The sequence below is a fragment of the Rhinoraja longicauda genome, chromosome 14 (assembly GCF_053455715.1).
Source record: "Rhinoraja longicauda isolate Sanriku21f chromosome 14, sRhiLon1.1, whole genome shotgun sequence".
In the NCBI taxonomy this organism is placed as follows: domain Eukaryota; kingdom Metazoa; phylum Chordata; class Chondrichthyes; order Rajiformes; family Arhynchobatidae; genus Rhinoraja; species Rhinoraja longicauda.
In genome coordinates, this window is record NC_135966.1 from 13,476,410 (window position 1) to 13,494,965 (window position 18,556).

General features: G+C 44.7%; 1 protein-coding gene across 5 annotated transcripts in view; it reads right to left on the minus strand.

The window, feature by feature from the left end:
* LOC144600067 (protein FAM13B-like) overlaps nt 1-18,556 on the minus strand; it is a 70,639-nt gene that overhangs the window by 37,167 nt on the left and 14,916 nt on the right. For 4 of the 5 annotated variants that reach the window (XM_078411435.1, XM_078411436.1, XM_078411437.1 and 1 more), the window contains 4 exons: nt 11,415-11,586; nt 8,895-9,033; nt 1,502-1,644; nt 29-70 (listed from right to left, as the gene is read on the minus strand). In XM_078411435.1, the coding sequence (XP_078267561.1) occupies nt 29-70; nt 1,502-1,644; nt 8,895-9,033; nt 11,415-11,586 (496 nt within the window). The remainder of the gene's footprint in view (nt 1-28; nt 71-1,501; nt 1,645-8,894; nt 9,034-11,414; nt 11,587-18,556) is intronic. The other variant, XM_078411438.1, reaches the window with a different exon arrangement.

Consider the following 18,556-nt stretch of genomic DNA (forward strand, 5'->3'; position numbering starts at 1 on the left):
ACCAGTTACAAAAATGACCAGTACTTACTCTGCGTGTACAGTCACTTGATTGACAAGGGAACCATGAGCACTGCAAGAGAAAAGTACAGGGAGTATAGTGTGAAAGGATGCACACAAATTGTAATTTATAAGAACCCTAATATATTTGTAGATTTTAGAAAAAGTTCCATTTGCCTCAGTAGTTCTCATATCCCCAGGACATCCCAACGTGGCTCTTTATGTAAAGCAAATCCCTTGTTGATTTTGATGCTGTAACACTGGAAACTCAACAGATAATTTGGGAGCATAATCCAGTATTGCCAACGAGACAAATTACCAACATTAACTATGGAGCAATAAACATCGACAGAGAAAATTCCAAGCCTTTTTGAATGTTGTTGTGAGCTCCAAAGGGGCAGATGCTCCTGAGCTTTAACATTTTATCTGAAAAACACTGCCTTTAAATTACATCAACCCCTCAAAATGAAGTGTCAGCCTCAACCATATGCAGCGACACATTTAAAATATTTGCACCCAAACCAGTTTTACTTATAACAATGTTAACGGTTAAATTTATAATAAGCAAACATATCGTCTTATCATTCATTCAGAGCTGCAGATAGTTATTTTCAGGAAATAATTTATCATTTACTGATGCTTATGGCAGCAAAATAGAAAAGAAACTTGCCGCAAGAAACTAAACAGCATATTATTTCCAAATATGATTACTCCAACATTAAAATCTTCTTTCCAAAGCGCTTCCAAAAAGCATCCATGTAAAGGGTATGATGATCGCCACTCACATTTTTGAAATTAACCAAGATGTTAACAGACACTCACCACATTATACCCACATATTTATTAAAGGCGCTGGGTAAATAATCTATTCATAATGCTTATAACAATGCAAGATGTGAACATCTAAAACATATTTTTACCTTCAGTGGATATTAAAGGTTATATTCAGGAATTACTTCAACACAGAACTTTTTTCAAATCTTTGAAGAGCCCTTGCAATAACTGTAATGAATTTCAGCTGCTTTAATCTGCACCAAACCATTTTCCCCAAAACCTATACTGCTTCTGTAAACACTGCAAACCATAATATACCTGACCAAAATATCAAATGGAGACAGATTTGTATATAATGTAACTAACATAAATACCACATGAAACAGACGGAGGATATTACTTCACTGCATCTGGAACAGTAGCTTTTAAAATAGTATATATCTGAAAAACCTGGTAGTTTGACCTCAACTCCAAAAACTATGCATAAAAATCTTCAAGAAAGTTATAGAAGGATACTGCCCTAATGCAGGCAGATGGGAATAGAGTAGATGGGCAATTAGGCTGGCATGGACATGGTGCACAGAAGGGACCGTTTCTGTATGTACATTTTATGAAACATCTCCGATTTGAGATTCTGCACCAATTCCAAATCAGTGATGAAAAGAGCTCAAGAACAAAATACATCAATGCACATCAAACATGTTCTACTGATAAGTAGATAACAATTTACCTCGTTGACAAAACCATATTGTCAGATTCAGTTACATTCTTGGTCATCATCGAGTGTTCAGAGTTCACCATTAACAACATCCTGTCTTTAGGAGGTTCATCAGTTTGTTCTATTTTATTGCTTTCCTCACATGATTCAGTAACCTGAAATTACAAACTTTTCAACATTAGTATCCTGGCGTAAGCATAGCTATCTCAGTGACATCTTGAGCCAATTGTTCCTCTGAAACAAAAGAAAGTGACAGAATATTTTCAATAGTCAAGTCTTTCTTAGGATCTCTCAACCTTCAACTGAAGTAAACTGGACAATGCAATTCTACAACTAGTCTGGTAACAAACATTACACCATTGATGATTCCATTAATGATGTTTGAGATCTTAGAGAGATCACAGAATGCTGTCTTTATTTGATAATTCATTCAGAATATTACTTAAGGATTTCTCTTGCTTGTCAGCCAAGAAAATAATCTGTTCCAGAAAGATAATACATCAAAAGTAATGATAATTCAAGAATGATCCAGTCTAAAGAATTTTGCCATATAAAAAAACAGTACTCGCTGGATGACGGGGGATCTCATTGAAAAGCCTAGATGTAGAAGTGGATGTGGAAAGGATGTTTCCAGTAATGAGAGCATCTAGAATCAGAGGGCACAGAATAAAAGGACATACATTTATAATGAAGATGAGGAGGAATTTCTTTAGCCAGAGGGTGGAATATCGGTGGAATTCATTGCCACAGATAGCTGTGGAGGCCGACGTTGGGTATTTTTAAAGCAGAAATTGATAGGCTCTTGATTAGTAAGGGTGACAAAGGTTAAAGGCAGGAGAATGGAAAAAAAAAGGCAAAAATAGATCAAATGGTAGAGTAGATTAGATGGGCTGAATAGCCTAATCCTGCTCCTTGGGTCTTATAACCAATGACTATATTGAACACAAAATTGCATAATCTTAATTACATTGGGGCACCACGTTGGCGCAGCCAAGAGAGGACAACCTAGAGAGGTAAAATATTCGAAAAATTAGAGGCAGGAAACATGGAGCAATGCAAAATAACAAGTAGGAAACCGTGTTAAGGGCTCACCATAGATTTTCCACCTACTAACGTGGTTTCCTCTTAAATATGCACTTCCTTAGGAAGAAATTCTAATGCTACTCTTTAGGATAACTTGAACATGTGATCTCTGCAGTCACAAAAGTGGAGAGATAATGAGATAACATCTGATGTTGCAATAGACAAGCTGATGTTATTTGAGGCAGGAGTCAATTAGCACCATAACCACAGTACTTCATTAAAGGTGGATGTAAGTACTACCAAATGGTAGTCAGTGCAGCACATCACCATGTGCTTCTTGGGTATGATGCCCTTCTGTTGCAGGTAGGAGCCTCAGACAGCAGAAGAGGTTAAAAATGTTATTGAACACTCCAGCCAGTTGGTCCACACATAGCATGCCTTCCTTCCTAATAAACTTGCACTCTTAACTATCAACCCTCTCCCCCTCCCTCCACCCGCCCCCCCCCCACTCAAAAAAAATAGTGCATGCAAGGTCTAATAGTTCCCAATAAGAAAGTTTGTTTATTTTATCCTGTAAATTCAGCCACAATACTTGTGACATCAGAACAGTAGCTGCAACTGCCCACTGGAAAAATTAGAGCTTGCTTTTCCAAGAAATGGCCAAAGCCTAAAATACTATGAATTAGCATTAGATTTTTTTAGCTGAACGTTTTAGTCACAAAACACTAAATTTCCAAAGATTCAACATTATCTGCTGGAAAAAGCAGTCCTGTTTGTGAATCATACAAGTCAAATTTCAGAATTATTGTATGTTCTCAGGATTACAGATCCCATATGTTTGCAATCATATTCAGAATATTTTTTTAACATTTACAGAACTAGAGAAAATCATATTAGCAAAGAGCGGCACGATGGCGGAGAGGTAGAGTTGCTGCCTTACAAAGCCAGACACCCGGGTTCGATCCCGACTACGGGTACTGTCTGTACGGAGAATGTACGTTCTCCCCGTGACCACATGGGTTTTCTCCGAGATCTTTGGTTTCATTCCTAGACTTCCATAGACGTTCAAGTTTGTAGGTTAATTGGCTTGGTATAAGAGTAAAATTGTCCCGAGTGTGTGTAGGATAGTGTTAATGTGCGAGGATCGCTGATCGGTGTGGACTTCGTGGGCCAAAGGGCCCGTTTCCGCACTGTATCTCTAAACTAAATAAAGGAGAATTAGAGTTTGGTACTTCACTGGAAAATTATGAATAGCGGTCAGGAGCAGTCATCCATTGTACATTCCAACAGTTAGATTCTGAAGGTGACATGGAGACAAATGTCAACAAGTACATACAATAAGGCACTCAAAGTACCTATTTAGCATAGAACTGTGGAATTGGGCAAATCAACTGTTGAATTCTCAAACCAGAGGAAAAAATAGAATGTTATGCCATCTATTGCATATATCCCAAAAGTATAGGTGAAGGATCTAAAAGCAAACTGCCACCGCTAAAGAGCAGAGGAACCTCCAATTCTTGTCCAAGTGGGAAAGAAAAATAGATTGAAGCTAAATTTCGAGAATTATGAGGTTTATGCAGTAGCATTTCAGAAAATACCCATGCCATGTGCAGAGGATAATTAGATATACCAATGTACATCTGAGCCTTTGGGGCAGGTAATCGGATTTTTTAAGTAGGAAGCGATATAAACTGCATGTGTTCTACCCATCAAAAGTAGCAGAGGCAATAGCAAAGAGGGGTAAAAAAGCTATGTTAGGAAATAGGACAAAGTGAGGATTTAAATTAGAAAAAATACACAGCAGTGAAAACAATAATCAAAAGTACTGTGTCCAATTTGAAAGGTGGTGGAAAAATACATTAAAATATTGAAGGCAGAGCTGAAAATATCACGTTTATAAATACAAACAATAAACAGTCAAATTCCATAACAAATGTTATTCATTTGATACAAATTGTCAAAATGGGCCTGGCATATCTGAGTCAGATCCGAATAAGATAAATGGAATGAAATAATTGGAAAGATCCTTCTGAATACAACAGACTAATCTGTAACCATGCAAAAAAAACTGCATTAGCACTCCTACCTTTTTGAATGAGCTACTCAGTAGAAAATAAAGCATTTAAAGCCAAATAAATACCATTGAATGGTTCTTTAAACTAAGATTGATTCAATGGCAGAATACGTGCAATGGTGTTTTGAAACATCAGTGTTTCTACCTGGAAATAAAATAGTTAGCAAATAAGATGATATGGATTGACTAACTCATTTAGATTGCACTGTGCAGGTGCTCCCCGACTAACGATGCTTCGACGTGTGATATTTCGACTTTACAATGGAGTAAACGCTATGCAACGGCAGCGACCTGTAGCTCGCTTCCGGCCAGGTGATCAGGTGTATTTAAATGCATTTCGACGTACAATATTTTCATTTCTGATGGGTTTGTCGAAACGTAACCCCATTGTAAGTTGAGGAGCACCTGTATAGCTGTCTATCTTCACTAGACCTTTTCATTTCCAACTGCCGGCGTGACATCAACCGCCTCAAATTTTCCACTCTTCTGACTCACTCTAACCTCTCCCCTCCTGAACGTACAGCCCTCAACTCACTCTGCAACAACCCCGACTTAGTCATCAAACTCGCTGACAAGGGAGGTGCCGTGGTAGTCTGGCGCGCTGACCTCTACTGGACCGAGGCCAGACGACAACTCTCAGACACCTCCTCCTACTTATCCTCGGACCATGACCCCATCGACGAGCACCAGACCTTAATCACTAACACTATCACTGATCTCACCAATTCCGGCGCTCTGCCCTCTAATGTCTCCAACCTTATCGTTCCCCAGCCCCGCACAGCCCGATTTTACCTTCTCCCTAAAATCCACAAACAGAACTGTCCTGGCAGACCCATTGTTTCTGCCTGTTCATGTCCTACCAAATTAATTTCCACCTACCTCGACTCCATCAGATCCCCCCTGGTCAAATCCCTCCCCAGCTATGTCCAAGACACCTCATTTGCTCTCCGTCTCCTCAATAGGCCCCCATTCCCTCATCTTTACCATGGATGTCCAGTCACTCTACACCTCCATCCCCCACAAGGATGGTCTTGAAGCCCTCCGTTTCTTCCTCGACCGTAGAACCAGCCAATCTCCATCTACTAACACTCTTCTCCGCCTAGCAGAGCTGGTTCTTACCCTTAACAACTTCTCCGTTGACTCCTCCCACTTCCTCCAAACCAGAGGCGTAGCCATGGGCACTTGCATGGGTCCTAGCTATGCCTGCCTCTTAGTCGGGTATGTCGAAAAATCCCTGTTCCAGGCATACACTAGCCCCATCCCCGAACTCTACCTCCGCTAAATTGACGACTGCATTGTTGCTACCTCTTGTACCCATGCAAAACTCACTTACTTCATACATGTCACCACTAATTTCCATCCTGCTCTTAAATATACTTGCACCATCTCCGACATCTCCCTACCGTTTCTGGATCTTACCATCTCCAACACAGGAGACAGACTAGTGACCGACATCTACTACAAACCTACTGACTCCCACAGCTATCTTGACTACACTTCTTCCCACCCTGTCTCCTCTAAAAAGTCTGCGCCCAGGATGAGGTGTTTCACACTAGGGCATCAGAGATGTCGTCATTCTTTAGGAAATGGGGCTTCCCCTCTTCCATTATAGATGAAGCTCTCACTAGGGCCTCCGCTATATCCCGCAGCTCCGCTCTTGCTCCCCCTCTCCCCATTCGTAACAAGGATAGAGTCCCCCTTGTCCCCACCTTCCACCCCATCAGCCAGGTGAGGCAGAGGTTCACCTGCACCTCCTCCAACCTCATCTATTGTATCCGCTGTTCCAGATGTCAACTTCTCTACATCGGCAAAACCAAACGCAGGCTTGGCAATCGTTTCGCTCAACGCCTTCGCTCAGTCCGCCTTAACCAACCTGATCCCCTGGTGGCTCAGCACTTCACCTCCCCCTCCCAGTCTGACCTTTCTATCATGGGCCTCCTCCATTGTCATAGTGAGGCCCACCGCAATTTGGAGGAACAGCATCTCATATTTCGCTTGGGCAGCTTACACCCCAGCGGTATGAACATTGATTTCTCTAACTTTAGATAGCTCCTCTGTCCCTCTCTTTTCCCTCCCCTTCCCAGTTCTCCCAGTCTTCCTGTCTCCAACTACATCCTTTCTTTGTCCCGCCCCCTCCCGACATCAGTCTGAAGAAGGGTCTCGACCCGAAACATCACCCATTCCTTCTCTACTGAGATGCTGCCTGACCTGCTGAGTTACTCCAGCATTTTGTGAAATGAATGTTTACTTGAATATTTACCTGTCCATTTAGAATGTGCAAACTCCACAGAGACAACAGCTGAGGTCAGGATTGAACCCAGGTCTCTGGCGCTGTGAGGCAACAGCTCTACCAGCTGTGCCACTGTACCATCCATTTGGTATCCTTTGTCTTCCAAACTCACCAATTCCCTGCCATCCAATTCAAACCTTCTACCAGTTTATTGTGAATCTATGGTAAGGATCTCATTCCATCAAATCGTCTCCACTAGCAGCAGCAACCCTTCCTGCTAGGAAAATGGTATAACTTCTCTACTTGGAACACTCCCATCAGTTCCAAAAAACAGGAAAAGATCTCCAACTCCAGCACGTTTGTTTATTATTTCTGGACTGAAAACCGAATCAAGCGGACTCATAATGGGAGAACTAGACGGTCTTCATGCTGATTTTCCTTTAGGTAAATAAAATAGTTTGATAAATATACTGGTAAACCATGCATAATGTTGTGTCTCAGTAATATCTTTGTTATAGTTCCTCTGGAAAGGTTGATACAGGCACAAGGATCATCAGTGGATTGGAACCATGCCCAGATTAGGATCCCATAGGATTGTATTCTGAGACAATTATGAAGATATTAATCAAAGGCCTGAGCTAATAATCACAATTCAGCGACTAAACGTACAGTTAATGAACGTACCGTGCAGAATAGTTAATGAAGGTGTCAGGTGGGAAAACCAACAGGATTTCCTACACAGCTAGGATAAGGGCAGACATGCAGCAGTTGAAATTCAAAGTAAAAAAATGCAAAATCATTGATGCAAGAACAAGAATACATGGAAAGGTTTTGTACTTAAATGGAAAGGAATCAATATGCAAAGGAACAAGCAGGAAGTTCTAATTCTGATCAGACCAGATCATATTTAATGCATCCTTTCATAATCACCATCACTCTGCTCTATCTAACCCACCATCCAGACGCCACTTTACCCTCTCCACCATTTGCGACGCCCGACTTTTTCTCAGTCTCACTTCTCTGGATCCAATCACCCATGTGACCTGGCTATTGAGCAAGGCAGAGCGGGCTGCAAGTTGTACATCCCATAGCCCTGTTCCTATACTGGTTTGATGCCTTTGACACATTATTGCTTGATAATTAGAGACATTTTTTAAGTTTCCTTTTTCTTACTGACATAAAACTTTTAAAGACGAAAACAATATATTAAGAGTGAAAAATAAAAAAGGCCATCAAATATATTAAAAGTTTCAACAAAGGTCAGAGATCCCATTTAAATGTATAGTTTTATGCTACATACAGATACCAAGCCTGATGCAAGATGGGGTCAGGGCCAAGCCCAGTGGCAGCAGAAGAGGTCACATGCACCTGCATCCGACCTCCAGCTCATTCTAGGCATGTGCTGCAATATACAGATATGGATGCCAGGAACAAGCTGACCGGCATATAGCTGTAGGTCAGTAATTCTCAGAACAATTGTATTTTGGCTGAAAATCAAGGCTGAAAATGTAATTGACATCAAGTAAAATATTGGGATGTACATTGGAATCAATATGGATCTGCAAAGCAGGGTAGTAACCTTGCCATTTTATAAATTCTTCTTGTGATTGCATCTTTTCACTCTTAGTTTGGCTGTGGAACTTAATAGGAGCAGAGGATAGTCAATGCTTTAAAACAAAAAGGTGGAGGAAGATGGGGCCAAGGGCCGAGTAAATGCATTGATTCTATCTAGATAATACAAATTGGATAGATTTATTGTAGGATTCTTTCAGTAATGTGACATATTGCACTGGTGAGCATAACATGCTCAAGAAAAACCAAACACCTTTAGAACCATCGCTCAAAAATCTTTCTATTACTAGCAGATCTTCATTTCATGTTTGTATTTGATGTAAATTAGTTATTAATCAAACAAGATTTCAATTGCACCTTGGGAACATGTGGATGACAGAAAGCAATCTATTTGGTATCCCTGTCCAGCAATTATTTCATATTGAAAGTTAACTGAAAGCTTCATTTAAATTTTGTCCCCAGGAAACATGAAATTTTAAATAAATAAATTTAACAAATTGAGTTACCTCAACACAAAATGAATTTGAAATATCTGTGGGGAGAAACTCTTCAGTACCAAAGAAATCACTGTAATTTTCCAGTAGTTCAGACATTATATTGTTAGCTGCTTCTTGTTCTTTCATATCTTCCACATCTGTGTATATACTGCAAAATAAATATTTAACAAAGTTTACTGAATCTTGAACCTATTTTTAACATAATCGGGCACCAATTGCAATGTTGGACTTTGAGACATGTTCTTGTCTGACAAATGCTCTCTAATGCATTTGTTCCAATATTAAAAAAGTATTGAGGAATTTACTTATTATTATTAAAATTTGAAAGATCTATTTTTATTGTAAGATCGCTCCACTGAAATTGGTGAAGATTGAACCCAAAAATCATGCATTATTTACTCTATATCTTGAACTTTAATTAATCTTTACTTTGCCCACAGGGAGGAATTTTTGCAGACAGATTTATTATGGAAGATAGGGGATAATTTTAAGCATCAATCTAAAAACACAACTTAGGAATATGAAAAAGTCATAAAAGTAACCTGCAGTGAAATATTTAAGACTGCAAAACTTACTCTAACTGGAGTTAAAATGATGGTACACATGCAAGTTATTACAATAATTTAAAAAATGAGGCAAGCATTTGAATCATCTGGACATTGTAGGTTAATTGGCTTGGTAAATGTAAAAATTGTCCCTAGTGGGTGTAGGATAGTGTTAATGTGCGGGGATCGCTGGTCGGTGAGAACCCGGTGGGCCGAAGGGCCTGTTTCCGCTCTGTATCTCTAAACATATAAAGCTGTGGGCCAAGTGCTGGCAGACGAAATTAATAAGTATGGATGCCATTAGTTGACATGTACATGCTGGGCCGAATAGCATATTTCTATGCTATACAAGTATGATCCTATTCTACAAATGTACAATTTGTTCTTGCATGAAAAAACTGGGCAAAGTATATAAATAGTGAGTTATTTAACTATTCTGGTACATTTCTCAAAAGGAAATATTTAAATGGCTTGGAATTTGTCTTACCTTTCTGAAAATAAACATGCACACACACCTTGCCAAAACAATTCTTATTTATGCAAGGACTAGACAGCAAATATTGAAGATCTATATTATTGTAAGATTCCCCCACTGAAATTGATGAATTAAAGGCATTGTACCAAAGACCAATCTTGTTTTCATATTAACTTATTCACTGAACTCTAGCAAATTCACAGGATGATAGATCAATTGATATCAATGACCAAAAAAAGGCAGACCAGGGAAAGTTCATAATTTTCTTTTCCACAATTAATGTCGCAGCCTACTGCCCAAAATGCTGCCACAACTTAAGGTTTATTCAGCACAGACAGAATCAAACCTGGGACCTTCCTGAACTGTATGGCTCAGATTCAAGAGGTACCATAGAGTCTTTATTGTTTCATCTTTATTGTTAATAAAAAAGGCAAACATTCTCAGGAAACCCATGCTTCCAAGGCTTTACTTTAAAAAAAAGCCAAGTCTAAGTAAATGTTGGAGACACAGCAGTTTGAATCAAAACAAATGCATTCAAACTAATAATATTAATTTCAGCACACAAGAAGTCCAATTAAACATGAAAATCTGGTAAGTACTGAGCAGTACAGACTCATGCCATGTGTCACATTCTTGGTACTACAGAGGTTCAGTTTAAAAAGGAAATTACTAGAAGGGTAGAAACAAAGAACTGCAGATGATGCTTTACAAAAGACGATAAAGTGCTGGAGTAACTGCGGGTCACGCAGCATCTCTGGAGAACATGGATGGGGATGTTCCCGATCCAAAACGTCACCTATCCACGAGCTCCAGAGATGCTGCCTGACCCTCTGAGTTATTCCAGCACGTTGTGTCTGCAAATTACTACAAGCATCCCATTCAACACTTTTAATGTGTAAAGCCCTTTCTGTCACCATTTGGGTAAAGTAAATCAAGGCACTAAGTTTGAACATAATTTCACAATGTAATAAGAACTATATTTTCAAAGAGCAATTCTTTGAATAATTTGATAATCCTAATAACCTTGGCGCCAATTCCAACCTAAAATAGAACCCTCTGCTATGTTTTTTCATTCCTGCGACCTTTCCATGATTATGAGTTTTTTGATGTGAATTAACTAACCGTAGAAATTTTGCAACATTATATGCTATGAGATCATATAAAGAATTAAATAACACAGAAGTGTAATTAGAGATTGGGTTGTCACTTTTTGAGTCCATTATAACACTGAATATTATTCTGGTTGTGCAAGCACATTTAAATTGTGTTAATTTTTATTTAGCATACGCAGTTTAAATTTAAAAAATTGATTGTTTCATTACAATCAGCATAATTTCAGCTCTGTCTACTCAATAGAAACTAGGTGAAATTTCCACTTCGCTAGTTCTATGTATTTCTTTGTCACATGGAATCAGAGGAGGCTTGCAATAACATTAATGTAAATAGATATATATTTTTTTAAATATTAAAAAACTATGTAATCAGTCTACAAATAAAGCTTAAACTTACTAGAAAACTTCCAGGTCAAATACAGCAGAATGATTCGTTGCAGTCCACTTTTCTTTCTTTTGGAATCCTACCTTGACCTGGAATCTTGGGAGGAACTTCAGGAGATCGTAGTTAACAGTTGGAAACACGTCCAAGAAGCATTTCAACTTCCTAAGTTCATCCTCAATATTCTCTGGAAGAAAAAAAAATACTCTATCCGTATTAAAATAAGATGTTTTCTGAAAGAAGGCTCAATTATAATGTTTCAAAAGAAAAGACAATTTTTATAATGATAAATTTGGGTGTTTTCAAAGCAATTTTCAATCCCTTGCAGATCAAAATAATCCATTGTATTTGATTCAGTTATCTTTTTTTGAATATGTTATGTTTCAGAATAAGCAATCATAAAATATTGTCATTAATTCATTGGAAAATTTGGTGTTAAAAATGCTAGTTATCAGAATACATGATGTTAAAACATTTTGTGCGTCATGCAATTTTACAGGCACTACATGTTGCTTGCAGAATTTAAAAAACCATCACAGCACTCATAGCTCAAAACAATGGGTGTTTATACAGCAATATCTATTGGGATTGCATGTATTGCAAATGAGTGTTTACGTCAAAATAAACTGATATAAACTATACATAAAGCATGTGATTTCCTAAAGGCATGCAGAGCCACGCCAAAACCCCTGGGGATAGATTTCATGCTGACCATGGTAAAAAAAAATCATAGCCAAAAAGGTGAAAACTAGGAGAAACAGAAAATGCGAGAAACACTCGATGGCAAAGCAACATCTGAGGAATGAAATGTATCCAATGGGTACACATTTAGGTTCTCAGCTTTGTCTGATAAGTTCATGTTTCAAATGCACCTTAGCTTTATTATCATATACACCAAGGTGCAATGAAATTCTTCATCCACATAAAGCCGGGAGCAAACAGTAATTATAGATACAAGCATAAATACAACAAATTCAAAACAGCAGAATGGGCCAAAGATTGCAATCTGGAGCGCAAACAAATAATGAAATGCAATAATGGAAGAAGCGAATAAAGTGGAGTTAAGAGGTCAGAGAGCCATGGGGAAGCTGTGCAATCTGGACGGCTGGTCTTTCAAGCTCCCGTATCTATCTTCTGGGAGAGATGGGAATGGCCAGGTTGGCAAGCATCTTTCACGATATTTCCAGCCTTCCTGATGCAAAGCCTACCTTGAACAAGGACTCTATGGAAGAAGATACAAGATTGTGATGGACCTAGCAGTGTTCACCTTTCTCTGTGGTTCAGGCAGTCAAGAGCAGAGCAGTTGCCATACCAAGCTGAGATGTGCCCCATCAAAATACTTTATATGACACACCTGTAGAAGTTCAAGAGAATCTTCATGGACATGCCAAACTTCTCAAATGCTTATGAAAGTAAATCTGCTAATGTGCTTTCATAATCACCGCATCAGTGTGAAGTGACAATGTTAGGTTGCTGGTGACATGGATGGCAAAGAACCTGAAGCTGTCGACCATCTTTACAGCAGCTCCATTGATGGGTAGCTAATTGGAGGGTAGCTAATGTTATCCCACTTTTCAAGAAAGGAGCGAGAGAGAAAACAGGGAATTATAGACCAGTTAGCCTGACATCGGTGGTGGGGAAGATGCTGGTGTCAATTATTAAAAAGGTAATAACGGCGCATTTGGATAGCAGTAAAAGGATTGGTCCAAGTCAGCATGGATTTATGAAGGGGAAATCCTGCTTGACTAACCTTCTGGATTTTTTTGCGGATATGACAAGTAAAATGGATGAAGGAGAGCCAGTGGATGTAGTGTATCTGGACTTTCAGAAAGCCTTTGATAAGGTCCCACACGGGAGGTTGGTGAGCACATGGTATTGGGAGTAGGGTATTGACATGGACAGAGAATTGGTTGGCAGACAGGAAGCAAAGAGTAGGAATAAACGGATCCTTTTCAGAATGCCAGGCAGTGGCGAGTGGAGTGCCACAAGGCTCGGTGCTGGGGCCGCAACTATTTACAATATATATTAATGATTTGGATGATGGAATTAGAAGTAACACTAGCAAGTTTGCAGATGACAGACACAAAACTGGGTGGCACTGTGAACTGTGAAGAGGATGTTAGTAGGTTGCAGGATGACTTGGACAGGTTGAGTGAGTGGGTAGATGCATGGCAGATGCAATATAATGTAGATAAATGTGAGGTTATCCACCTTGGCGGCAAAAACAAAGAGGCAGATTATTATCTCAATGGTGTCAGATTAGGTAAAGGGGAAGTGCAACGAGACCTTGGTCTTCTTGTACACCAGTCACTGAAAGTAAGCATGCAGGTACAGCTGACAGTGAATAAAGCTAATGGCATGTTGGCCTTCACAACGAGAGGATTTGAGTAGAGGATTTGAGTATAGGAGTAAGGAAGTCCTTCTGCAGTTGTGTAGGGCCCTGGTGAGACCACACCTGGAGTATTGTGTGCAGTTTTGGTCTCCTAATTTGAGGAAGGACATGCTTGCTATTGAGGCAGTGCAGCGTAGGTTCACGAGGTTAATCCCTGGGATGGAGGGACTGTCATATGAGGAAAGATTGGAAAGACTGGGCTTGTATTCACTGGAGTTTAGAAAGATGAGACGGGATCTTATAGAGACATAAAATTATAAAAGGACTGGACAAGTTAGATGCAGGAAAAATGTTCCCAATGTTGGGGGAGTCCAGAACCAGGGGTTACAGTCTAAGAATAAAGGGGAGGCCATTTAAAACTGAGGTGAGAAGAAACGTTTTCACCCAGAGAGTTGTGAATTTGTGGAATTCTCTGCCACAGAAGGCAGTGGAGGCCAATTCACTGGATGAATTTAAAAGAGAGTTAGATAGAGCTCTAGGGGCTAGTGGAATCAAGGGATATGGGGAGAAGGCAGGCACAGGTTACTGATTGTGGATGATCAGCCATGATCACAATGAATGGCGGTGTTGGCTCGAAGGGCCAAATGGCCTCCTCCTGTACCTATTTTCTATGTTTCCATATTTCTATGTCCTCCATAGAGCTATTTAGCTGTTTGCAAATTACACGGTGTCTAGGTTGTCTGGAAGTCTAGCTCAAATGTAGGCCATCACCAGTCTTTCAAAGCACCTACTGTGTAGCGCGTCGATAAAGGCAAGGAGCCAGGTATTTCGGGAAAGTATATTTTATTGTATCGTGGTATCAGACGGGTCTAGTCTGCCGGAATGGCTTGGCGCCCAAACCCGAGTCCAGGACCGCCTCCCGGGACTGGTCCATTCCCGTGCCGAGGGGTCGGTAGAAGTATGGCCCGACCCTTGGGAGCCGTCACAGGACCCCCCCCCAGAACCGGAGGCACGAAACGCACTGGTGGTCGCACAACCCGACCGGACCGCGTACGGTAATCGGTCGACAGAGGGGCCGGCGGAGGCACAGTTGGAGGGACAGGCGGTGGGACCAGCAAAGGGGGGCGACCTCGTGGCCGAGGCTGGGCCACCCGCACCGGTTGGTCGATTTCTAAGTGGGCCGGCTTCAGGCGGTCAATTGACACGGCCTCCGGCCGGCCCCCCATGTCCAAAACAAAGGTTGTCTGTCCGTGCTCCAGCACCCGGTACGGGCCTTCATACGGCCTCTGGAGTGGCGTCTGGTGGGCGTCACGGCGCAGGAACACAAAGGCGCAGTCCCGGAGGGCCGATGGCACATAAGGGCGGAATGTCCCATGGCGGGACGTCGGCACCGGTGCGAGCTTGCCAACTCGCTCTCGGAGGCGCTGTAGGGTGGATGAGGGCGGTTCCTCTCGCCCCGGCAACGAGGGCACGAACTCCCCGGACACCGTGAGCGGAGACCCGTAGACGAGCTCCGCTGAGGATGAAGCCAGGTCTTCCTTGGGCGCGGTCCGGATGCCCAGCAAAACCCATGGTAGCTCGTCCATCCAGTCGGGGCCGGCGAGTCGCGCCTTCAGCGCTGCCTTCAGCTGTCGGTGGAACCTCTCCACCAAGCCGTTTGCCTGCGGGTGATAGGCCGTGGTGTGGTGCAGCCGCACGCCCAACAGGTGGGCCATGGCCGACCACAGCTCGGAGGTGAACTGTGGCCCCCGGTCCGATGAGATGACCACCGGCACACCAAAGCGAGCAATCCAGTGCGCGGCCAACGCACGAGCGCATGTGGCTGTAGACGTATCAGCCAGTGGTATGGCCTCCGGCCACCGCGTGAAGCGGTCCACCACCGTGAAGAGGTGGGTGATGCCCCGGGACGGCGGGAGCGGGCCCACAATGTCCACGTGCAGGTGGTCGAAACGGCGGCAGGGTAGACCGATCCCTTGGAGTGGCGCCCGGACGTGGCGCCCGGACCTGCCGACACATCGCAAAGTATCGTCGTCGCTCCGGGGCCGAGGGGAACATCCTCAAGGCGGAGGCCAGAGATGGCAGTCCGGTAGGCGGGCATCTCCCCGTCCGTTAGTTGGGCCTCCGCCAGGGCAGAATAATCAATGCCGGGTGCCACTTCTAACACGGCATTGATGGCGGGGCGAGACAATGCGTCGGCCACCCGGTTTTCCTTCCCCTCGATAAAGCGGATGGAGGTGGTGAATTCCGATATGTAAGCCAACTGGCGTTGCTGTCGGGCAGACCATGGGTCGGAGACCTTTGCCAGGGCGAACGTGAGCGGCTTGTGGTCCGTGTAAGCGGTGAACGGGCGGCCCTCCAGAAAATAGCGGAAGTGACGAATGGCCAGGTACAGGGCGAGGAGCTCGCGGTCGAAAGCGCTGTACTTCCTCTGGGCGTTGTCGAGGTGCCGGCTGAAGAAGGCCAGGGGGCGCCAACCCCCGTCCGTGAGTTGCTCCAGTACGGCACCAACCGCCAACTCTGAGGCGTCCACCGTAAGGGCAGTCGGGGCATCCTGGTGAACCAGCAGCACAGCCCGAGCCAGGGCCTCCTTCGCGCCGTCAAAGGCTGTTACGGCCTCGTCGGTCCACACGACTGTCTTAAGCTTGCCCGCCAGCAGCTCGTATAGCGGCCGCATGATGTGGGCCGCGGATGGCAGGAACCGGTGATAAAAGGCCACCATGCCGACGAACTCCTGCAGGCCACGCACCGAGGACGGACGGGGAAACCGGCGGATGGCGTCTACTTTGTCCGGCAGGGGAACCGCTTCTTGCGAGGACACACGGTGGCCGAGAAAGTCGATTGTGGCCACGCCAAAGCGGCACTTGGCGAGGTTTATGGCCAACCCGTGTTCGCTGAGCCGCTGGAAAAGCAGCCGGAGGTGGGCACAGTGCTCCTGCCGCGAGCGGCTGGCTACCAACATGTCGTCAAGGTAGACAAATAGGAAATCCAGCCCGCGACACACGCCGTTCATTAACCGCTGAAATGACTGCGCGGCGTTCTTGAGCCGAACGGCATCCGTACGAACTTGTAGAGTCCGAACAGCGTGATGATTGCCGTCTTGGGTACATCCTCCGGGTGGACCGGGATCTGGTTGTAACCTCGCACCAGATCCACCTTTGAAAATATCGTGGCCCCAGCCAAATGGGCGTTGAAGTCCTGGATGTGGGGCACGGGGTATCGGTCCTCGGCGGTAGCGACGTTCAGCCGCCGATAAACCCCGCAAGGCCTCCAGCTCCCGTTTGCCTTGGGGACCATGTGGAGTGGAGATGCCCATGGGCTGTTGGAAGGGCGGACGATCCCCAAGGACTCCATCGTGCGGAACTCCTGTCGTGCCAGGCGTAGTTTCTCAGGCGGGAGTCGGCGTGCTCGTGCGTGGAGGGGTGGGCCGGTAGTTGTGATATAATGGTACACCCCATGCTTGGGGGTCGACGACCGGAATTGCGGGGCCATAATATCAGGAAAGTCCGCCAGCACCCGAGCGAAATGGGAGTCCACGGACGACAGCGGGCGTATAATGGGGTCATTCAGCCGCAACGCGATGGGCTCCATCGTGGCGGAGTGGACCAAGCGCTGCTGCCTGACGTCCACGAGGAGAGAATGAGCCCGCAGAAAGTCGGCCCCGAGCAACGGCTGGGAGACGTCGGCGATCGTAAACAGCCACGTAAAATGACTGGCGCCGAAAGCGATGTGGACCGTGCGGACGCCATATGTCTGAATAATGCTCCCATTTGCCGCGGTGAGGATGGGCCCCCGCTTCCCAGAACGAATGTCCAGCGGCGAAGGGGGCAGGACGCTCAGCTCCGCCCCGGTATCCACGAGGAAGCGGCTCCCGGACCGCCGATCCCAGGCGAAGAGGCGGTGAATCTGGCCGGCCACCGCAGGGACTATTGGCAGCCGGCCCCGGCGTTTCCCGGAAACGTGCACGGCTGGCGGCATTGTCGGGCTGCCGCACCCCAGCGCTGGTGGTAATAACACCAGTACCTCCTGCTGGTGCTGGCTGGAGCCTGCTGGTGTGGGACTGCAGGTGCACGACCCGCAATGGCCACCGGGGGCGATCTCGCAGGCCTCCGGGACGTAGCTGTCACTCCTTCCACAGCTCCCCCGCCCGACCGGAGAAAATCGGGCGCTTGTCGAGTGACGTTTAGCGCACTGACGTCATCACGGCGCGCCGCCCACAGCGCGTCCGCGCGCCTGCCGAGGGCCCGGGTGTCTTCAAAGGAGGCGTCTGTGAGCTGCAGGCGAATGTCGGCCGGCAGCAGGTGCAGGTACGTATACTCGAACATTAGGCACGGTCTGTGCCCGTCGAGTAACGCGACCATCTCCTTCAGGAGGCTAGATGGGCGCCGGTCACCGAGGCCTGGCATGTGGAGGAGCCTTTCGGCCCGCTCCATTCGGGTTAGGAGCAGCAGCTCCTTAAGGGCTTCGTATTTACCGTTGGCCGGGGGGTCCTGGAGGAACTCCGTTACCTCTTCGGCCGTGTCCTGGTCAAGGGCTCCCACCAGGTGGAAAAACCGGGTGTTATCCACTGTGATGCCCTGCAGCTGGAACTGGGCCTCCGCTTGGTAAAACCAAACGCGAGCCCGGGTGGTCCAGAAGGTCGGGAGCTTGATTCCTACCGCGTCGACAGCTGGGGCCTGGTCGGCCTGCGAGCCGGACGGGCGGTCGGATTCTGCTTTTCTGTCCATCCTAATGAATGGACCGTCGAGGTCACCAATGTAGCGCGTCGATAAAGGCAAGGAGCCAGGTATTTCGGGAAGGTATATTTTATTGTATCGTGGTATCAGAC